This window comes from Coloeus monedula (genome assembly GCF_965178545.1).
Source record: "Coloeus monedula genome assembly, chromosome: 17".
NCBI classification, from domain to species: Eukaryota; Metazoa; Chordata; class Aves; order Passeriformes; family Corvidae; genus Coloeus; species Coloeus monedula.
The window spans coordinates 141,160-163,929 of NC_138797.1; the positions used below are offsets into that span (position 1 = coordinate 141,160).

The 22,770-nt window shown below is 45.3% G+C and overlaps 3 protein-coding genes across 13 annotated transcripts in view; 1 reads left to right on the forward strand and 2 right to left on the reverse strand.

The window, feature by feature from the left end:
- RBM12 (RNA binding motif protein 12) overlaps positions 1 to 167 on the reverse strand; it is a 51,939-nt gene extending 51,772 nt beyond the window's left edge. For 6 of the 11 annotated variants that reach the window (XM_082292865.1, XM_082292872.1, XM_082292864.1 and 3 more), the window contains exon 1: positions 62 to 167. The gene's annotated coding sequence lies outside the window, so the exon portion shown is untranslated. The remainder of the gene's footprint in view (positions 1 to 61) is intronic. The other 5 variants (XM_082292867.1, XM_082292862.1, XM_082292869.1 and 2 more) reach the window with 4 other exon arrangements.
- Positions 168 to 5,377: 5,210 nt separating this feature from the next.
- Positions 5,378 to 19,917, reverse strand: NFS1 (NFS1 cysteine desulfurase). Its single transcript, XM_082292803.1, has 13 exons — positions 19,741 to 19,917; positions 19,576 to 19,643; positions 18,718 to 18,834; positions 17,224 to 17,307; positions 16,404 to 16,556; positions 15,380 to 15,473; positions 12,701 to 12,835; positions 11,169 to 11,326; positions 9,666 to 9,771; positions 9,420 to 9,501; positions 8,016 to 8,099; positions 7,799 to 7,888; positions 5,378 to 7,160 (listed from the first exon to the last, which is right to left on the reverse strand). The coding sequence occupies exons 1-13, from the start codon at positions 19,895 to 19,897 to the stop codon at positions 7,097 to 7,099; spliced, it is 1,392 nt and encodes a 463-aa protein (XP_082148929.1). The 5' UTR covers positions 19,898 to 19,917; the 3' UTR covers positions 5,378 to 7,096.
- A 33-nt stretch (positions 19,918 to 19,950) lies between these two features.
- Positions 19,951 to 22,447, forward strand: ROMO1 (reactive oxygen species modulator 1). The gene is made up of 3 exons (XM_082292804.1): positions 19,951 to 20,002; positions 20,561 to 20,691; positions 22,256 to 22,447. Exons 2-3 carry the CDS (start codon positions 20,561 to 20,563, stop codon positions 22,362 to 22,364), a joined length of 240 nt encoding a protein of 79 aa, XP_082148930.1. The 5' UTR covers positions 19,951 to 20,002; the 3' UTR covers positions 22,365 to 22,447.
- The last annotated feature ends 323 nt before the right edge of the window (positions 22,448 to 22,770 follow it).

Genomic DNA, 22,770 nt, shown 5'->3' on the forward strand with positions numbered 1-22,770 from the left:
GGGCCCGCAGCGCGGGGCTGGGCAGGCGACCCGGCCTGCCCGGGCGCCGCCGCGCTCTTACCGAGGGATCTGTACGGGAAAAAGGGTTAGAACGGAGCCGCCCCGCCCGGGCCCGCGGCGCGCCGAGCCCCGCGCACCGACCGCAGCCGCACAAAATGGCCGCCGCGATGCGGCGCCGCCGGGGGGGCGGGGCCGGGCGGTGCGCGGGGCGGCACGAGGGGGGCGGGGCCCTGGGGCCGTCCCGCGGCCTGCGGGGAGCTGCGCGCGCCGCTGGGCGCTGCTGCTGAGGGGACGGCGCTGGGCGGGAGCATTGGCCTTGGCACGAAGAAAAGAACCCTGAGAGCGGCTGTTTCTGACTTCTTGACTTACGACCAGGTTGCAGAACTGAAATGAAAGATTCCCGGGGGCCGATGCCCCGTGCTATGTTTGTCCTTGGCTTGACTGAAGACAGCACCGATAACCAGGCAGTGCCCTGAGCTGAGAGATCCCCAGACCCCTCTGGGTTCTCCATCACTGCGCTTCAGCAGACACAGGCACAGTAGCACTAGCCATTTCCAATGGAAAAAATTCGGTGTAGTCCTCTGCAAGAAACGGATAAAAATAAATCATTGCCTGCCTTTGCAAACAATTCTGCAGCAAATTTTGGAGTTCAACAATTCAGTTAACTTTGACCCCGGTTTCTGTTAAGGGGTGAAAACCAACAAACTCTCATGGTTGTGCTCTCCTGAGGCAGAGTGATCCAGATACATTATACCATACAGCAGCATAATAATCTTCACTCCCTCATTTGTTTTCCTGTATATCCCCTCTTTCTACTCCCAAATTCTACTTTACTACTCTCATCCCCTCCCAGGCAACAGCCCACGCTTGCTCATCTTCTCCCTATTAACCTCAGTTTTTCAGTTTTTGTATTCTGTTTGGTATTTATGATAATAGATGGCCTGAAAATACCAGTTCTGCCAAGCTAATATCTCCTTTTTGTCTTGGCAGGTGTGCCATCTAGTTACACACCTCTTTTTGATTGCTGTGGGCAGTATCCAGTAATTCACCTTTCTATAGCACTAGTGACAATAGGCAGGGTTGGCTGTCACCATGCACCCCGACACAGCCAGAAAAGCAGGTGATTGAAGTCACCAGAGGCATCAATAGCCAGGCTTGCCAGCTTCCCTGGAGAGCTGGTTGCCTAAGTCATGCAAGGCGTAGCAGGAGCATCTGTAGCCCAGGGATTCACTCTGTGACACCATAGCACTTCCCAAGCTGCACCAACCACCCTGCAGTGGGGAGACAGTGTAGGATAACAAAAGGACAGTGCTGGAACACCCCAGGTCAGAGGAAAAATAAGACTTTTCAGCTTTTATGCAATTTGATGAGTCACCACGTTACTTTTTGTTGCTCAAATAAAGTATGGTGAAGAGACTTGTGAGGCTTACTGTGTAGACCATCAAAAAAAAAAACCAGGACCAAGCTCCATAATCCTCAGTGGGCCTCTAGACTGTGTCTGTATAGACTCCATAAAGGCACTCTAAAGAGGAAATCCCGGTGTCCTGGACAGCTTCTGCAAACCAGCACATGTCCTTGCATCTGAAGTGTTCTGGTCTTTGCTTCAGCTTGGAGCAAAGTCTAGAACAGATCCCCATGACATACTACACCAAGTCTCCAACTGCCTTCTCAGCCATACCCAAATTTTCCTGGGAAAAGAATGTCTAGTTCACTCAAGACTAAGAAGCAGATTGCTTGTAGAGTGGATGAAAGGGAACAAAATCCTGGACTACTATTAGTACTAGTATTAGTAGCATTAGGAGCATGCCAAGGGACCAAGGGTACCAAAGACAAGTCAGCAGCATGATGCAGTTAGTTACCAACAGCAGCAGGAAAGTATCTATGGAAAGCAAAACATAGATAGACAGAGGGTTAAAGGACAAGGGATCATGTAACTGTGTCCAGTGTTTTCCCTGTAACATGCATGTGGGGGAAGGCAGGCAGAGAAAAACAGCTTTAGGAAGGAATGGGATTTGCCTTTATTAGATACTAGGAAAGCATTGGGAGCACACTAATTTACCTAAACCAAAACTGAAAAAAGGTGTTAGGTATGCAACTAGGGGAAGAAAATTTACACAGGACATTTTAAAGTAAAGCTTGAGGTAACCCACATCCACTGTGCCAATTCCACATTTGAAATAAATATGTTTTCCTCCTTGCAATATACTTTTGCTGCACTATTAGTCTGGAAGCATTACCCCAAATCCAAGGTTCTTTGCTTCTCCAGACCCTAAAGGTACCATTCCATAAATACAGCCTCTGATCTTATTCCTTCATCTGTGGTTTGGATGAATGAACTCAGTTTGCTAAATGATTCATACTACTTTGTATTTTCCTTTCCAATAACTACATGTCAACCACAAATCTTAATTGTTTCCAGATCATTTAGAAAACTGTTCAACAGAAATAATCCTCACAGAGCCTCCCAGAAATACTTTCTTCATTCCTCATCCCAATCTCTGCTTAAAACCTGTCAGTCAGATATGACATGATTTAATGGTCCTGTGTAGTTACTCTTAGAATCAAACACTCTGTTGGTTTTACTATGCCTACTCAGCACAAGCCCGCTCTGATTGTTCATTAGTATGAGCTTTGCTCTTACATCTTGGACCTACCTGTTTTTGTGACTCTGATTTGGACAGATCAGAGGAGCATCAGCTGTCAGAGGGATCATTTCTCTCAGCCACTCATATTGTCCATTTTAAAAACTGGCATTTTCTTCCTTCCTTCCTTCCAGTGCAGGGCCTTAATCACCAGCCTGAAATTTCATCAGAGCTGTCAGTAGTAGAGAAGAGGTCTCAGGCCAGCTTTTTGGGACTCAGCTGGCCTGAGACTCAGTTGGGAAACTGTACCATTTCAAAGCACAGAGCATACATGTTAGCAGAAACAATTTGACTGGAAACCAGACCATGACTGATCTCACAACAGAGGGAGAATCTCCAGCCAGTCAGTGAGGCAGGAGTAGTTCCCAAAGGCTTCCATATTTCCCTTTTTAAAAATCGGGGATATTTTCCAGTCAATGAAAACTTCACCAGACTGCCACGACTTCTCAAATTGATTAACTGCACTTAGCCACTTCCTCTGTCAGTTCCATACAGGCCTCCTGGTGTTTCTGCCTGACTTTGTTGGGATGCATTGCTTCTGAGTTCAGAAAAGCTGATCCTTGAATATCAACCAGCTTTCTTGGGCTCCTCTTCCCTCCAGGGCATTATCCCATAGGACTATATCAAGCAGATCCCTGATGAGTCCAAAGTCTGCTCTCCTGAAGTCCAGCACAGTGAGCTTGCTTCTCACCCTTGTCATTGCTCCAAGGATCTAAAACTCCACCATTTCATGGTCAGTGCAGCCCAGGCTGCCCTTGAGCTTCACATTCCCCACTGGCTTGTCCTTGTTGGTGAGAATAAGGTGGCATAGCACCTCTTCTCATTGTCTCCTCTATACTTGGAGAAAGAAGTTGACATCAGTGTATTCCAAGAACCTCCGGGATTGCCTGTGCCCTGCTGGGTTTTCCCCCCAGCAGATGTCAGGGTGATTGAATTCCCTCAAGAAAACTAGGGCTTGTAAACATGAGGCCGTTCCTATTTGCCTGTGATAGCCCTCATTGGCTCATCTTCCCGGTCAGGCGGCCTGTAGCAGACCCCCACTGTGATGACACCTGTCCCTGCCCTCCATTTAATCCTGACTCCTAAATTCTTAGTCAGCTCCTCATTCATCCCCAGGTGGAGCGCCATGCACTCCTGCTAGCCATTGACATAGAGAGTAACACCGCCTCTCTTCTCCCCTGCCTGCATCCAACTCTCCAGTCACAAGAGTCATCCCAGCAGCTCTCCCTGTTGCCAGGAGGATCACAGGCCTGCAGGCACGTGCACGGTTCTAACTGAAATACTCGCTTCAGATGCCTTTTGCATTATTCACTGAGTGAAGGGCGTGGCTTCAAAGAGTGCGGAATCTGCCCAGGACCCGTCTTTCGGGGATTCTCCCAGTGCAGCAAACGGGAGAGTTCCCGACTTGGAGAGGCCCCAGTACAGGGAGGTCGCTGCAGCCCAGGAGAGCCCCAAGGGTCTCCCTCAGGGCCACTGTTTATAGGACCACAAAAGATGGGCTTTAGTCACAACAATGTTTCATCCTGGCCCCACTTTGGGTCGGAAACTCTTTGAAAGTGGGAGAACAAGAACATTATGCCATTCAGGAAAAGTTTTCAAGGCTGTTAAAAAAAATTCAGGAGCTCATTGGACAGCACCAGTTCCTGGAGCAATGTTTCTGATAAGCTCAAGAGGAGCTGAGCCCAAGTGCTGTTCATCAAGGCCAAGGCCTGATGCCTTAGGTCTTAACTTTTATATTTTTCAAATCCTGTACTGCCTAGTGTGTAACTCTGAAGTTTTGTGTGGCCTGTTAGCTGCTGTTCTCTCATGCTGGTCAGACATAACAAACCCTCTCTAGGTTTGCTCCCCAAGGACACCTTGATTGTTCCAGGCCCCAAAATGTGAAAACTAAAGCCTTCGAAGAGGAGGGGCAAATTGAGGTAATTACATCATTAACTGAAATTATAATTGGAGAATTAACCCTGATATGCAAATAGACCAAACTTATAAAAGTGTGAAGAACTTGTGACCCAGTGTCCGTTTTGGGTGTAGCCTTTGGACTGCCCAGGGTGTACCTTTGAAGGCCCTTCAAATAAATACCTACTTTTATTCTCTTATTTTTGTCTAGCCTCTGTTTTCAGGTAGCCACTTGAAGGCATCAGCCCTGAGCATTTTTCAGATCATGGTGCAGCCTGCAGGGGGATGATGCACCACCATACATTGGCATCCAGCTGGTAAGAGTGGGATAGACTGAAGCTCCCCTCCCTCAATGGCTTTACTGCATTCAGTGCGGTACAGCCAGGTGTTCATCCTTGCCATTACTTCTTTCTGTCATGGGGGAAAGTATCTCCACTATACATTTTTCCTCATCTTGTCCTATAAACATTTCAAATAAATATTTGTTACTAATATGAATGAGTTTCCCTAACCTTTACATGTAGAATTTTTATTTTAAATCTTATCACATAAGAGGTGGTCAGAATCTTCAAGATGTGGGGCTCCCTTTTTTTCAAAATAACCACATTTTAAGGTATTTGAGTTTAAAAAAAAATATTAGCTGAGATCAGGCATTGAGTTTGAGAAGAATGACTCTTCAAAAGTCAAATGTCAACTCAGTGACAGCAAACTTCTAACAATGTTTGCAGAAAAGTTTATCCTTCTCTGTTGCCTAATGAAAGCTGCAATTCAGCAACTTACTGATTGTCCTGCAGGGTTCACCCAGAAAGGTGGATCTGAAAAGACTGACAGTAGCCATGTTTAATTCTTATCTGTAATTTTTTATCATTCTCAAAACACAAAGAACAATTCATGAACATGTATTTCTAAAACATGCTGGGAAAGCATGTTAATCCAGAAAATATATATGGCCCAAGGATGAAAAAAGAGTACATACAACACCGCTAAAACATATTTATGCATATGGTAGTTTTAAACATGTTGTGATGAAATATAAGGTGCCAGCACTACAATATTAAAACTGCTAAAGCTAGTAATTTCAAATAGAACAACCAAGGATTAGCTTTGCATTACAAACAACTAAATCTGTCCTTAATAATAAAAAATGCACAAGCTTCTGTAAAACAATCCATCTTGTGAGATTCAGCTTCGGCTTTTACACAACGCGGTTGATCCTCGAGGTAGATTCCATCCCAAACTGAAGGTGTACATACTGTCTATGGCGTATATCAAATTCAGCAGCTAACACAGCATCCACCAATCAACACAACTAATTTGAGAACTCTTTGTTTACGCACTGAAAAAAGGCACTTTGCCATACAGGGTTCGGTTTCTTACTCGAAAGATCACTAAAGGTAAGAAGGGAGAAACACTGATACGAATTAATCTCATCAAAATCTTTTTAACGGATACTTCCCCCAGCAGGTGCAGGGAAAGGATTCCCATGCGAATCTCTTGTCAGACAGTGCAGTCTGTGAAACAAAGAAAACTTCAGTGCCAGGTGTTCTTATCTCCAGACAAAATATACAGGCAGAGCTGGGCAGACTCCCTGCAGTGACAGAAACCAAGGGCCCACAGACAAACCAAGTAACAGCAAAGATCCCATGACAAGGGGAGAAAAAAAGACAAGAAAAAAAAAAAGAACCCAAAACCCAGACTGCCTTAAGAGGTTGCACTGTGTCTGCTCTCCCCACCACCTCTCCCCACCACCTCTACTACTCATGCTCCCACAAAACTGGTGCCGCCTCCAAAGCTGACATATTCTGCATATCCCCTCCCCCAGTCATTCAAGTTTTCTTTCCTCACTGAGAAAAAATTGCATGGAAAAAACCCAATGGAGGGGACAGCAAAGTGCATCATGATTGTATCATAAACTCTGGAACACAGAAGAATCTTTTGGATTAATGCACACACACACACACACAAAAGATGCACACACAAAAAAACCAAGGAAAATGAACCCAAAATACTCAACTTCAGAAAAAAATTGTACAACTTATCTGTGAAGGCACATAGCCACACTGAGGCATCTCTTTCCTCTAGAGATCCAAGCGTCCTCCTATCTGAGAATTTCTTGCAGTACAAGGCATTTGAGAGGCAAAACCCAGCTAATGTTGCAGGATACCCACCTCAAACAGAACAAATGTGCAACAGGTCTGTGGTGCAAACACAGCAGTGACTTGGGATGAGTTACACTGAGAAGGAACCTCTTGCCAGGATTCACTGGCCTGAGAGTAACATGCTGATTTCATTTTCTCATTAGAAAATATATTTCTGAATAAATTACGTTTTAGCATAAATTTCTGTGTCAATAGAAACACAATGGGTGTTGCATCAGCCTGTCTTTCTCCACGATAAAGACTAGTTTCATTTTTGGCTTCTTAGATTTTCTGGTCTGAAAGGGTAGTTCTCCGTTCAAACTGCAAGCATCAGAAAACAGAAGTGCTGCATAATTTGCTCAAGACTGTACAGAAAAATGCATTTAAATCCACATCTAGTCCACAGATAGCAATGTTTTCTCAGTGCTGAGTCCATTTAATGCTTTTGAGGTCAATTCCATCCTGCACCATTTCCCAGAGCGGGCTGTAAAGAAAAGAAGAAAAATGAGGCCAAGCTAAAATGCACAGGACATCATCAACAATAATTAAACAGACAATTTTATCAATGACACAAGGAATCAGGAGATATCTATCTGCCTGTCTTGCCCTTCTGGAGGTCAGTGAGCTTCAGGTGATCAGCCCTCACCTGTGTCCTCAATCCAAAATACAAGAGGTGAGAGGACAGGTGCTCCACCTCATTTCCTGTTCCCACTTTCAGCATAAAGCACTGGTGTCTCTGGGACTGAACCCTTGAATTTTCACTGTCCAGATGAGTCACTAGTCTTTCAGTTTCACCAGAATAAAACAAGTTATCAATACATTAACTCAGTAATACCATCTCTGGCTTAAAACCTCCTAGGTACTGCCCTATGTGCTTGCCCTACTCATATTCTTCCTCTGACAAAGGCAGGATCTGGGAAAAGGTTTGGTGTCAGATTTGCTTCCTTAGAAATTTGTCACTAATGTTAAAATCAGGCCCCTACCCACTTGGGGGACACTGCTGATATAGAGAAACACCACCAGATTTTTGAAGCAAAAAATTACTTTCAACCAAATAAATCCAATTCTTCCCATGATTATAACACCTCAGAAGTCTTTGTGTTCAACCTCACGTGTTCTCACCTCATTTCTCTCAGCCTCTTCACGTGCTGTATGCACTTCTGCACTGTATAATCTACTTCTTCTTCTGTAGTGAAACGACCAATGCCAAACCTAAACCAAAAGAAAATCATTAAGGAACTGAATAACATGCATATGGAGGGGGTGGAACAAATCTACCACTTACTTTTATCAGGAAAGAAAAATATTTGAAAGCATTAGGGCAGACCACTCCACACACCTTATAGATGAGTGAGCCAAGTCTTCATCTGTTCCGATTGCCCGCAAAACATAGGAAGGCTCCAGAGAGGCTGATGTGCAAGCACTGGGAAAGAGAAGGCAGGGAAATGTCAGACTTTTGTTTAATCTCTTCCAACAAAGAACAGGTCACTTACCTCTTTACAACAACCTGTATCAGCTTCCCCAGCCTCCTAGAAACCACAAGTGAATACAAGCAAGTAAAGTGATATTTCTGCTACCGAAGAAAAAAGAATACAAGGGGCAGGCATTAGCGAGAAATGAGAGTAATAAATTAGGAGCATAAGGAAAGGAGAGAGAATACAGATAATACACAAGAATAAACAAAATGCCCCATAGAGGCAGCAGGAATGCAGATTAGGAGGTAGTTAAAAAAAGACAAAGACAAAAACTATCCAGAGAAGGTAACATACCAGGAACATAAAAGGGGAAAAAAAAAAAAAGGCTTCACAAGCTGCTGTTTGGCAGCAGAACAAATAAATGAAAAACAGTGCACAGAGGGATCCAGAGCAAGATGATTGCAGTTGTCAGTAGAGAGAGCTTCCACCTTGCAGCAGTATACAGAACTGGTTACATGCTGTGACTCAGTTTTTACAGGTAGCAACACGCAGTGCCAGCTGGAGAGCTGTAAACAGCTCCGCACTGCACAAAGCAGACACTCAGAAAAGATCTTCATATTACAGAAGTGTTTGGCTTCAGAGACAGTCATGTGGAGACTTGTTCTTCCTGCTCATAGTGCCAACCAGTTTCTAATTAGGTTATGCTGACCACTTTGTTCCCAAAGGTGAGGGAAAGAGGGGGGAGCATCCTTACACTCCATTCATTTCATCATAAACATCAAGTTTGTCTTGTCACTCCTGTAGTCAGAAGAGCTCCATAAAAGCACATGCCATTTTCTTTCTTGCTTTTGCATTTAACACAGGGATTATGAGCTGATTTAATTCAGATACATGCCTAGCCTCACTAATTGCAGTTAAAACCTGCCAAAGGACAGAAGCTGCTCAAATGTTGGTGGCCTTTAGAATTGAAGTGTCACCAGTACAAGTCGAGGCTACTCAACCAGTTTGCAAGGCCAGTAGGTAGGAATTTCTGGGCTAGTTTTTGTGGCTTTGTGGAGGTCTTTTTGTTAGGATTTTTTTGTTGTTTGGTTTGTGTTTGGTTTTGTTTGTGGTTTTGTTTGTTTTTTTTTCTTCCAGGATAAGTAAATTTGACCTTCAGTTGAAATGTGTCACTTAAACACCACCTTAGAATGTAATCAATGCCAGTCTGACTCATTAACTGAATATGCAAATATTCAGAGAAGACTATTCCTTAGCTTTTACCTTCATTAGCAGAAGCTATTTTCTCTCAAAAATACACTGCTATCCTTCCTATACATTCCACCTACCTTCCTGAAGACAGAGCCACATCTTTCAGAGCCATCAGAAGACTCTCCCCTTCCACATAAGCAAAAGATAAATTGATGCATCCTACATACAAATAAATGAAATAGAAAAAAGAAACCATCAACTAAAATCTCAGTTGTCCCCTGCAAGGCAGGACTTGCATCGTGCTCAAGTGCATAATTCAGCCACAGCCATTAACACCAAGGAGCCAGACAGTACTAACAGGCTCAGAATTTTGCTTGAGTTACCTGGATAGCGGTGCTCTCGGTCTCCATTCATCACCACATCAGGAACTTCACTCATTATTTTTGTAACCAGTCGTTCTGCCAGTTGTGAGATTCGCTTATGGTCATACTAAGCAGAGAAACCAGAAAAGACACAAATAATAAACAGTGTACAGTCTGACCTCACTCAAACTGCTTTGTGTCACCAGCTGCAAGCAGAATTAAGGGAAAGAACACAGCTGAAACTTAAACTGTCAAACTTTGCCTGCTTTAGACACTTTTTAGACACTTAGTTTTAAAAGAGAATAACCACTCAGCTCCAAGCTAGCTCAGTCTTCACAAATGTTTCAAACCGATCAGAAAGATCTACATACACAAGCTGCTGAACTGACTTTGATAAAAGCACTGAATTCTCTGTGTTTAAAGACAAGTTAGGCAATGCAGAAGATGATGCATTTTACCCAAGAAAGGGCACCTATTATGGCAAGTGCCTCTTATTTCCCTGGAGCTCTCTAACCATATGACAGAAAGACACAGACTTGCAAATTACTATGAACTCAGCTTTTAAAGTAAGTAACCTGCACAGTGGGAACTGCCCACATGCAGTGTCTTGTTCTAGACTGAAAAATGAGGTCACTTATACCAAGAAAGCAGTAAGGTCTGGGATCAGCTTCAGCACACAGAACCGGCCACATGCACACATGGAATTCATGCTTGTTTACACTTGGAAAAGTTAAAAGAAAACCAGGCTAGCTCCAACACCAGTTGGTTTTAAAATGCCATAACTCTGCCAGGCAAGGAGGAGAATCCAGATCAGAGGCTTGTGCAGAATTCAGACTCTGCAGACTCTCTAGCCTCAACTTCCATAACCACCAGCTCAGATGGTGGAATTCTGCCTGTCTCCTGGGAAGAAGCTTGATCCTTTGGGTGCAGATGTCTGGCCTATGCATCCCATTGTCACTGTAAGTATTTTTACATTCCAGCTGTAAGGACAGCATTGGTGCCCACAAACCAGTGTGGAAGCATACACAGGCTCAGACACCAGACCTAGCAAGTAAACTTTACTGTCCAAGCTAGGAAAAAGAAAAGAAATTCTTAGTTGCAAAGTTGCAGTAAACTCGAAGTTATACTTAATAGGTCCAATACATATAATAACGGACTGGGAAGTCTTATTTTTTCAATATACATTACATAAACACAACATTCATTTCAAAGATGTTGTTAATACACATGCATAATGCAGAAGTGAATACAAGCACATAAAGCCGTATTTCACTAAAACTATCAATTGTAGCCTTGTTGTAGAAAACTATGATTCAGACCACTTCAAGAAAAAAGAAACTTTAGAAAGAACTTACAATTACCCAAAAACATCCCTTAAGTTCTCAAAACATTCAATTGATGCTAAAAATGAGAATCAAATTTAATTTAGTTACATGGATGCAAAAAGACGTAAGGAATGCAAGACCTAAATGGTGCTGTTATACTATTTTCTGGAACCCAGGACAAGTATCTTGTTGCACAAACCTCCATCTCTTGCTGTGCCACGTCACACGCTGCCCCCAGTCCCACTGCTAGAGGGGTGGGCACAGTTCCAGACCGCAGTCCTCTCTCCTGGCCGCCCCCACTCTGCAGGGGTTCTAGCCTGACGCGTGGCCGGCGGCGAACATAGAGAGCACCAACTCCTTGGAAGCAAAGAAAGATGTTTTACCATATGCCCAGAGTTCTGAAATTATGAACAGGGACTCCAAGCTTTGGTAACATTCCTTATTTCCACAGCAAACACACATGTGGACTCTTAACTGGAGTGTCCAGTTAATGAAGTGAAAAAGTTCAGTATCATTTTCTAGGAAATGGTGTTTGTTCCCAGTGTTCATGTTCAGGCTTGCATAGCTTCAGTCATGGGAGCTCAGCCTCTTCCACTGTGCTTCAATTACCCAAGGACTCAGCACTTCCCTTCCTTCCCATAATTCCTGTACACAGCTGAAGTTCATCCCTTTGCACTGAAGTTTTTATGTGCATTCACTAATGTTCTCTTACTGACTTCCAAATTCTTTCCCTGGATTACTAGGCCAGCACCAGTCCCAGGAGTCCTCTCCCTTTCTTCTCATTAGGAAGACTTATCAGTGCCAACAATTTTCAGTGGGTGGATTAGATGAGCCAGTTTTGATAGCCAGTCAGTTTAACACTCTCCTCACCTAGAAACCAAATTTTTATGTCTTCAAGTGCCCTGGTACACTTAAGGAGTGACTGTCACCACAGGAAGAACAGTTGCAACTTCCAGGCATAACAAATTGAGAAAATTTATGTCTGTCATCTGTCCAAAGTTACTGGTTGAAAACTTAGTCCTTGTCCAGATATAATGTCTTCAGCCCTCAGCAAAACTTATGCAGAAAAAAAAACATGTTGAAAAATAAGAATTTTGTCTTTTGTTTCCAAATAGCACATAGCATACAGCGAACCTGTTAGCCTTTCTGGCTAACACCCACTGTTACAAACTAAATAGGCTATGACAATAATAATAGCTGGACTTTTAGTATTTGTGAGTCAACCAGAAAATGCATAGCTGGATATTAAACCCCATTCCGCAAAGAAAATGCAAAAATTGAGTCAGGGGAAAGAAGCCACTGGAAGCAGAAAACAATCAAAAATCACCAAACCTTTTGGTCTCCTTGTTGCAAGTCACACTCTGGTCTAAACTTTGCCCTATAACCAAGTGATTTCATTTCAATCATTTCAGCATCAGTTCTCCTTCACATCAAGCAGATGACTCCTGAAAACCCCACTGCTGTAATGCTGCCACCATTTATACAACACTGTTTCTTCCTGCAGTGAAGCTACCTCGACCCATCTAGCACTGAAGATCCACTTACTGCAGCTGTACGCTGGCAGCAGGGCCTGAGCTACTCTGAAGTCTGTCCAACACCACTCAGAACAGTTTTCTACAGCTTAAGTAACTGACACTAGGACAAACGGGTTTAACTTCATACCTTGTGTAGTTACCTTAAGGTAGGTATGGAAACATATATTTATTGCCTATAAAGCACTTCAGTGAGTACCTTTGGGCCCATAAATTTTATGGCCACTGATGCTCATTAGGTCAATTTTCATGTTGTTGACGTCCATAGGAATTTTACCAATCGCTTGTGCAGCATCCGTGTGGAAGAACACCTTATGTGCACGGCAGATCTCACCTGTAATAAAAACACCAAACCAAAACCACATTACCTTTCACTATGATCCCAAAGATTCCAACAACGGATCTAAGCATCAGTGAATCTAAAACAACAGTAGGTTATTGAGGTAGCTAAGGTGACAAAGGTAGAAATGGGGGCTGTGATGTTTCTTTTACAGTGAAGTGGCTAAAGCTGGGCAGAGGCTACTATAGCTGATGCCTTGGCACAGGTTTAGGTAGGTAAAACTACAGTGAATTTCTTCAGTTGAGAAGTTTAGAAGTCTTCTGCCGTTAAGAAGTGATATTATTTCCAAATCCACACCTAACAAGTTTAAGAAAAGTGGTTGCATGGAACATCAAAGTTTCCACACAACAATGACTCCACAGTTGGACAGAATTGCTTTTTCTTGATTCTTTTTCTTCTCAATGTCCAGTACAAGCCAGCCTTCCTTTCAAGTTTGTATTTGCCAAGTATTTTTATGCCATTTCCTCTATTTTCCAAGTTTTCCAACACTCAACTTCAAAAACATTCTCAGAATTTTCACACACACACTTATTACTACTACCTGAAATCAGCTGAGCCTGTCACCAGGCTAAAATATACAAAGGAACAAAGTAAGGTATTGTTCATGGGCAGTAAACATAAATATTATTTATTTTTGTTATCAAAAAATCACAGCGCATCTTCCACAGAATCTGCACAGCTGCATCCGAGACCTCTCCTCTGCACAAGAGGTTCAACATGATACTTCACAGGGTAAGTAGTCCTCCTGTGGTCCAGCAAGGTCAGGCCACAGGCAGTATCAGGCCACATGGTAACAGGGCCTCAGTCTCCAGGGCCTGGCCTGTTGGACCTGTTATAAAGGTGTTATGAGAACATACTGGGGGAACTAGAGCTGGCACCAGCTGTCTCTGGCATTTAAACATGGGACCATAGTAAGGGCCTTGACAATATAAGCACAGGACGAAAAAAAGAGTCCTCGGGCCTATAAGCAACTCACTGATGGTCAAATGCTTGTCAATGAAGAAACAGAACCTTGAAAAACCTTGGGAAAAATGCTGCTTTGAGCTTAATGAAGAAAAAAATAAATGCAGCAGCTAAGCAAGAGGAAAATCAGGTGCACAACAAGATGCCTGCCACAGCCTAAGAAAACAATATCCTCCAGAGTATGTACTTCAGAACAGAGACAAAGCCAAAATATTGTCTAAAAACTCCAACATCTTATGAAAGGATATCTTGAATATGAAGGTGTGCTGGTTTTGGCTGGGGTAGAGCCAACTTTCTTCACAATGGCTAGTATAGGGCTGTATTTGGATTTGTGCTGAACACAGAGGTGATAATAGAGAGATGTTTTTGTTATTGCTGAGCAGGGCTTACACAGAGCCAAGGCCTCTTCTGCCCCTCGTACGGCCATGCTGGCGAGGGGGCTGGCAGTGCATGGGAGGCTGGGAGGAGATACAGCCAGGACAGGTGACCCAAACTTACCAAAGGGATATTCCAAACCATATGACATATGTCATCTGCTTTCACTATAGAAAGCTGGGAGGAAGAAGGTGGAAGGGGGAGACATTTGGAGTGATGGTGTTTGTCTTCCCAAGTCACCACTGCATGGGATGGGGCCCTGCTCTCCTGGAGATGGATGAACACCTGCCTGCGCATGGGAAGCAGTACAGAATTCTTTGCTTGTGTGTATGGTTTTTGCTTTCCATATTAAACTGTCTTTATCTCAACCCATGAGTTTCCTAGCTTTTACCATTCCAGCTGTCTCCCTGATTGTGCTGGTGGGGGAGTGAGTGAGTGGCTGCAAGGTGCTTGGTTGCCAGATGGGATAAAACCAGGACAGAAAGGGTATGTGTTTATGTTTTGTTACTGTCACAGAAAACTTTATCAACAAATCACCTGGGATCCAGGGACCTGCCTACGTAGGCACCCGCTCACCCTGCTTGCTCCACCAACCGTGGTTCTCCAGGGCCTCCCTTCATCTGCTCTGAGGTCCCCGTCACTCCACCTGCCAGCTCAGAGCCTGGCTCACCCTCTCCCTGCCTCCTGTTCCAGAAGCGTAGCTCTTCAGTGGCCTTTTGGCCTACAAAGGAATTGTTCATGACTATATATGACAATACTGGGGGAAGGATTGTCTAAGTGTGGTGTTCACCATCCTCTCCCACTCCAAATCCTGCACATTTCTTCTCTTAAACACTACAAGTGCTCAAGAAATTGTTACAGTATATAAGCTCAATTTTGGCCAGTTATTCTGTGCAATTTTTTCATCCATCATACAGTCCAATGAATTGCAGCTGATCCATCCAGAGCAATGATTGCTGCAATGCTCACCATAAGGGTACTGAATTTCATTCTCATTTCCCTTTTGAAATCAGTTTTTATTTGGACCGCAGTATTATTTATTTATATTACATTTTTTATTTTAAAATATTTATGTTAGTAATTTTTCCTTAGCTATATTACACCTAATCTTTTGCATCAGTACCATTTGAGGATGAAAACATTAACTAAAATGAAGCAGAAGCAACCTTAGATGGCACCTGGAAGCCACAGTGTACTTACCAATGTCATGAATTGGCTGCTTTACTCCTATTTCATTATTTACAGTCATCACAGAAACCAAACTTGTATCTGGCTGGAACGCAGCCTCCAGCTCCTGGTGAAAGGTTCAGAGGGACAAAAATTGTGACTAACAGAGAAGCAAGATTCCTGTGCACATCTTCAATTTGCCAGCAACTCAACCAACAGTCCCTCATTCGCAACAAACACCTGGGGTTCTGACAAACAGCTGTGGGGAGAACACTAACCCATGTGAACATTAAATGCCTGTAGGAAGAGGAGTGGATTAATTGCATTTCTGCATGTCCTAACCCTTCGATGCACCTGCCACCCCACTTGATTAAATCAAGTCTCAACAGGCTTCACTATATCCTGTACATTTCTCTGAACTATTTTCTTTAATGAATTAACCACCCACAGAACAGCTTAAGCCTCTTCTAGCCAAGGTGAGGCTGGCTTTAAAGAAATGGCACTTTATACAAAGGTCACATCGCTTCTGCAGCAAATGCTCAGAAAACACAACTCATTGTTGTGCCCACAGGCTGATCCCTCGGACCCATCACACACACCACCGCTCTCCATGGCAGGTGAGGGACTAGGAATAAAACTGTCACTGCCCCGTGCTACAGTATGTCAATGATGAACTAAAAACATACAATTTCTACATCTCAGGGCTGCAGCCAGTACACACAGAAGGGTTGGCTCATGGACAGACATGGGAAGTACTGTAATCACTGAAACAATGCCTCAAGTACTGGGCTCCCTATAGGGTACACAACAGCTCCACCTGCACAGCAGCAGCTGAATGGTGGGATAGAAGGTGGAAGTTTTGGTTGAGAAAAAGTGTAGGGCAACAGACAGAACAGAAAATCCTTCTCCAGATCTGACAGATTTAACTATGACTCTCATTCTACTTTGTGATATTTATCATACCTTCCTCTTTTCCATGTAGAGGACACAAGGTCTTGAGCATCAATTTGAAGTAAAAACCTCTTTTATTTTTAGTTTCTTTCTGTCAACAACTTACCTTCAGATCTATGAGCCCATTTTTTTTAACAGGCAGATACGTGACGCGAAAACCTTCTGTTTCCAGGGAACGACAAGAATCCAACACGCACTTGTGCTCTGTTTGCGTAGTAATGATATGCTTTTTTCTGGATTTATAGAACCTTGCAACACCCTGTCAGGCACAGTCCATGAAAAAGAAATTGGCCACTGAAGAAAGCAAGCATTAGACCACTGAAGAAAGCAAGCATTACACAAAACGATTTGAAATAAGAAATTACTACTTAGATATAATTCATTTGGATCTTTCCTGTTTCACCCAAGTCATGAATCTAAAAGGCACTGACACATAATCCATGCTACATATCTACATCAGCACTTGCTTTTCAAAGCATCTCACTTCTCAAAAACTGTCAAAATGTTTATTGATAGAAGCTGTAGATGCCATTAACCAAAGCATTTTTTGGAAAGCTTTTACAGTGGAGTCATAAACGCAGAGAAGAACAACCACATACTACATACACAACCTAGTCTTCATCAGAAACAAGTTTCTAATCTGCATGTCTACTATTTTAATTACAGAAGCAGAAGGATTGTATTTGGTGTATGCAAGATAAACATCAAATATTTTACACTGCCCTTAAAAACATGTCCTGGGCACCAAAACATTCATCCATGAATTTCCTCCACATATGTAACAGAGTATCACAAAAAGTAAATCCAGGAATGAAAATATTTGCTACCTACTCCAGCATATTAACATTTATATTGTTGAGAGATGCATACAGTTCTTAAACACATAATTTTAATATAATAAATAAGAATCGGCATAAACCTTTTACCTTAATTGCCATATTATTAGATTCTGTTGCACCACTGGTGAATATAATTTCCCGTGGATCAGCTCCTATTAAATCTGCAACTTGCTGTTTAAAAAGAAATAAAAAGTTGACTTGTTAAGAAAACATACAATGAATTCACTACAGCAAAATACATACAAAATGTTTTCAAGAATACCCCCTTGAGCCTCAAAGGGATTACAGCTGGTACTTAACAAAGTTATGCTACAAATAGTCTCTATATCTGCATTAATATAAAATACAAAAAGAATTCACAGTCATTAAGAGTGGTATTAAGCATTAACCTGTTATAAAAGAGATAAAAGCCTAAGTGGACAAAACCCCATTATGTATTACTTAAAAAAAAAAGTTATACCCATACCTAAGATTAGAAGAATAATAAAATATGGAGTTAGTCCAATGACTGCATCAACATGCTTGTGACTCCAGGAAACCAAAAATACTGAGGCACTTTTGCCTAAAGTATTGGTTTCTACCATTTCAGTTGCTCTAATCTCACTGTTAGAGCAAGTGCTGGCTTCTGCATCTTGGACTGGACAACCCTGGATGTCCAGACAGACTGGGGAACAAGAGGCTGGAGAGCAGCACCATGAAAAGGGACCTGGGAGTTTGGGCTGAGGGCAAGTGGAACAGGAGCCAGCAGTGCCCTGGCAGCCCCAAGGGCCAGCCCTGTCCTGGGGGACATCAGGCCCAGCATTGCCGGCAGAGCGAGGGGGTGACTGTCCTGCTCTGCTCTGCACTGGGGTGGCCTCACCCCAAGTCCTGGGGACAGTTTGGGGCAAATCTATATAAGGATATGAAGTTACTAGAGAACTACAATTAGAAGTTATCCAGAGGAGAGCCATGAAATGGTGAAGGGCCCCAGAGGGTAGCCTGTAAAACAAACAGCTGAAGGCACTTGGTTTTTTCAGTCTGAAGAGGAGGAGACGGGGGTTAGCCCTCACTGGGGGCTGCAGCTTCCTCATGAGGGGCAGCAGAGAGGAAGCTCTCTGCTCTTGGTGACCACTGACAGGGGCGGAGGGAACAGAGAGAGCTGTGTCAGGGGAAATGTAGGCTGAATATCAGGAAAAAGTTTTTTTACCCGGAGGGTGGTCAGGCACTGGAACAGGCTCCCCAAGGAAGTGGTTGCAGCCTTAAGCCTGCCATAGTTCAAGTAGTGTTTGGACAATGCTCTCAGGCACACGGTGAGATTGTTGGGGTATCCTGTGCAGGGCCAGAGTTGGACTTGATGATCCTTGTGAGTCCCTTTTAACTTGAAATATTCTATAATTCTATTTTTTCTTGCAATAAATCTACTAAAGTACAGCAATAAATCTACTAAGCAAAGAGGAAGCTGCTAAATCCAGCCAACAGAGAACAGGGGGGTTTTTTTCTTTGGTTTTTTTGTTTTTTTTGGTTTTTTTTTTAGGTTCTTTTGACCCTGAATTTCCTCAGCAGCAGGAAAACCAACACAACTGTGGAGAGCTGAAGACTCACCCGCCTCGCCTTCTCCATGGCAGCCTCACTCTCCCAGCCGTACGCGTGGGTCCTGGAGTGCGGGTTGCCATAGTAGGCTGTCAGGTATGGGAGCATGCTGTCCAGGACTCTGGGATCCTGTGGAACAAAAACCACCCAACCTTAGAAAAGCTGAAAGGAAAGCATCTCTGTTCCCTCTGGACACGCTCCCTGCCACAGGACCAGCAGCACTTCTGTCAGAGTGTCTTGCTTTAGCTCAGACCAGATCTTGGAAACTTGAGGCTATTACATCTTACGTACAAGTATTCGGCAATTATGTTCTGTGCATGTAACTCTGACCTGCACCAAAGTTCAAAGAAGAACAGCATCATTTGAGAAAACAGAATCACAGACTGCTTTGGGTTGGAAGAGACTTCAAAGCTTATCTTGGTCCGTGCCCCTGCCACGGACAGGGACACTTTGCACTAGATCAGGTCGCTCCAAGCCCTATCCAATCTGGCCTTTCTTCTGAGCAGAAAGGATACAAGGTCTTAAAATGTTAAGAAAAATGTCAGATCAGTATTTTGGTTGAATTCACTTCCTGCTTCTCGCAGCTGTCCCCACTCCCGCAGGGGTCGGTGCGAGCCCCTTCGCGGCTCCGCCTCGCTCCCGCCCTGCGGCGCTGGGGCTGGCCGTCCAGGGGGTTGCCGGGCGTAGCTACAGCCCTTCCGGGGGATGCCCGGACTGCCCCGTGGTGACAGGAACAGCCTGTGCAGCTACAGCCGGCGCCGAACGCCGCCTCCGTTCCCCCGACAGCTCGGGACACACGCGACCGCTCGGGCGAGAGAACCGGGAGTCTGGGGACCCCGCTCCGCCTCCCATGCTCGGCGCGGCCCTTACCAGCGGGGTGGTGGCCTGGACATCCATGTAAAGCGGCCGAAGAGCGCCGCCGCCATCGCCGGTTCGCCCTGAGGGGAGAAGAGGGGGAAAGCTGCTGTCAGGGGCCGGCGGGAGCGGGGGCGTTGTCCCTGCCCCGGCAGGGGCTCTGCCCGACCGCGGCCTTACCTGATCTCGGTCCCGATCCCGATCCCGATCCCGATCCCGATCCCGATCCCGATCCCGGTCGCGGTCCCGGTCCCGGTCCCGGTCCCGGTCCCCCCACCCGGAGCCGCCGCGGGACTCGCTCGCCCCTCAGGGCCGCCAGGCGCCGCCACAGCAGCATGGCGCGAGACGGGCGGGGCGCGGCCGTGCCCGCCTCTTCCTGTGCGTCACGGCGCGCGCCGGAAGCGAGGCCCGGACAGGCGGAGGCGCGGTGCGGCCTAGCGAGGTACGGGCGGGGCGGGGGCCCGGGCCCGGGCACGGACGGGGTGCTGGCGAGGTGAAGCGCGCGCTGAGGACCCCGGAGCGCCCCCCAGACCTCTTGCGCCGGATGGCAGGCGATGGCCGCCGTTCCCCGGGCGGCCAGGGCCTGAGCCCCTTCGCTGAGTCCCCGTTCTGGCCTCGGTCTCCCTAAGGGTGGGATCGCTGCCAGTTCCTCTGTCCCCGGGGCCGGCGGCAGCCGGGGAGGACGGGCCGGCAGCGGAGGCTCGGTCAGGTGCCGCGTGCGCTGCTCACTGGCGACTGGAGAGCACACAGGATATGAGGCCCCGGAACAGCTTCGGCAGCCACAGCGGCGCTCTCAGGAGCTTTTTGAGGGGAAAACGAGTCCGTCGTTCCCTCTTTGTCCCTCCTACCTGACAAGCAAGGAAACAAGCCTGGGAGCCAGCACGACCTCCAGCGCTGTAGGCGCGAGAAGCTCTGAGCTGCACGGGCTGGCCTGCCAGCGCAGTTTGGTTATGTAAGTCTGTGAGATAAAGCAGTAAATCGATTGTCCTTTCTTTTTTAGATGCCTGTGACCGTGGGCCCGTATGGGCAGTCGCAGCCCAGCTGCTTTGACAGAATAAAGATGGGTTTCATGATGGGCTTTGCAGTGGGCATGGCTGCAGGAGCGCTGTTCGGCACGTTTTCCTGCCTCAGGTACGCCAAGGAACTGGCTTCCACAGACAGGTGCTGAGAGGGCAATAGCCAGAGAGAAATGGCCGTGCTGTGGGGTTGGGAAGGGATTTGTTCTGATCCTGTGCCAGTCCCATGAGTGGAACTTTGTCTGGGACTCCAGCTACTGCAGTAAGCCCTGGGCTCCAGCAGGTGAGTCTGGTGCTGGCAGGGCATCACCTCTGGGTCCCCCATATGCCAGGAGTTCACAGGTTCACAGACCTTTTCTTACCTCTTGTAACGGAGGTTCATTGGGAAGCTGAGGCTGTGGAGGATCAGCTCCAGGAGAAACTGGATGAATTGCCTGTGCAGATACATGTGCAGCCCTCTCCTGGCCCTAAAGCTTTCTGAGGTGCTCTGTAAGCTCTCAGTGCCTGTGTTGTGGTCCCTTTGCGTGTCCCATGCCCTGCACAGAGGCAGTTACCAAACTGCCCCTGAGTCTGAGCTGCAGAGCCGTGGCTGGTATTGGCACAGTCCCACTGTGCAACGGAGAGGGGATTTATTCCACCTTCCCCTGGGGCTTGCCAGCATGCTGACATGAAAACAAGCCATGCTTGCTGCTCTGTGTTTGCTCTGGCACTGCTGACTGGCTTTGCACATCACCTATGACAAAGAATCACTGAAGTCAGCTCTTTCATACTTAGCAGAACTCTTTCTGTTTGATAGTTTTTATCTGTGATTAAACATGGGCAATGATTTCATCGTGAGGTGAAGGAGGAAAAGGCACAAAGTCTAATCCAACGGGAGTTTGACGTTTTCCATTCCCTCTCAGTTCCCAGAGGGTATTTGTAAGCAGCACAATGCTGGTAGAGGATGCAGATTTAGGGGATTTAGAAGAACCAGTGAGAGTGGTTCTGTCATACTTGAATGACACAGCTACAGTACTTCTGCTGTACCACTTTTGAGGGAAAAATCTCATGTTTTAAGAATGAAGTGCATGAAATTCCTTAGACCCTAAAGTCACTGCAGTGCTTAAAAGCCAAATACTACAAGAGTTTCTTGAGACAGAACAATTCTTTTTGTTTCAGTCTGACCTCAGTTAACTGAAAACTGGAGAACAGAAACACCTTTTGAAGTTTCTAGGTCTTTCAGGTGTCCTGTATTAAAAACAGAGTCAGTAGTAAATAGAAAGATAATTTAAAGTTGGTGGTATAAAAAACACTGCCAATGCAGCTGGAGAGGATGGCAGTACAACAGCTCAGACAACTCTTTTTGTACTCTGGCAAGTGAAATACTGGGACAGCACTTTTTTTTCCCCCCGTATTAAGGGTATTTGGGAGACCAGGATGCAAAGCTGTTCCTGCTAAGGGTATGGCAGGAAGGTTCCACTGCAGGTAAAAACACACATGGGCCATTGGTGAGGGCCACCCAAGAGCCCCTGCAGTAGTGCAGGGCACTGCAGCCAGTCTCTGTACAATTGCCCAGATTTAGACTGAAGAAGTATACAATTTGCAACCATGAGCTGATTGTCTCAGATGTTTTTGGGTGCATGTCTGTGACCTGTCAGGTTTCAGCTTTTATATAATCCCTGTGGTTTTCTTTATCTCAGGATTGGCATGAGAGGACGAGAGCTGATGGGTGGAGTTGGCAAAACGATGATGCAAAGCGGTGGGACGTTTGGGACATTCATGGCCATTGGTATGGGAATACGCTGCTAACCTGGAGTTTGGGATTTATCCCAGAGTGCCCCCACCCAGCCATTCCTCCTCTGTATGATAATAAAATCTTTAGACACCTGGAAGTGAGAGCTCTTCGTGAAACAGCACAGTCCTACCCTCTGTGCTCTGCTGATTGTAAGCATGCTTTTTACAAAATTTCTACTTTCCTCCCATCTCTTACTCCCAAAACAATGAGAATTAATCATTTTTACTACATTAAAGGTCCTGTTTTACAGATATAAGTACACCACACAAGTTTCTCCCTTTGGCACTTGGGCAGCTCACATTCCCATGTGGATCTGGAGCTGCTCTGGGGTCCTCATGCATTCCTGAGTCTAGGAAAGTTAGATGGTGGGTAGTTCAGACTAATAATCAAGTTTCTCTCCTCTTGCAAAAATAGGTGGCT

Bases quoted from the DNA above. Each gene is read 5' to 3' on its own strand.
- NFS1 (XM_082292803.1), bottom strand. From the start codon at position 19,897: ATGCTGCTGTGGCGGCGCCTGGCGGCCCTGAGGGGCGAGCGAGTCCCG. The intron at 18,835-19,575 runs GTAAGGGCCGCG...TTTGTTCCACAG, and splicing joins TCCAGGCCACCACCCCGCTG to GATCCCAGAGTCCTGGACAG. The intron at 7,161-7,798 runs GTGAGAACACGT...TTTTCTTTACAG, and splicing joins AAGAGGCTGAGAGAAATGAG to CCCGCTCTGGGAAATGGTGC.
- ROMO1 (XM_082292804.1), top strand. From the start codon at position 20,561: ATGCCTGTGACCGTGGGCCCGTATGGGCAGTCGCAGCCCAGCTGCTTT. The intron at 20,692-22,255 runs GTACGCCAAGGA...TCTTTATCTCAG, and splicing joins GGCACGTTTTCCTGCCTCAG to GATTGGCATGAGAGGACGAG.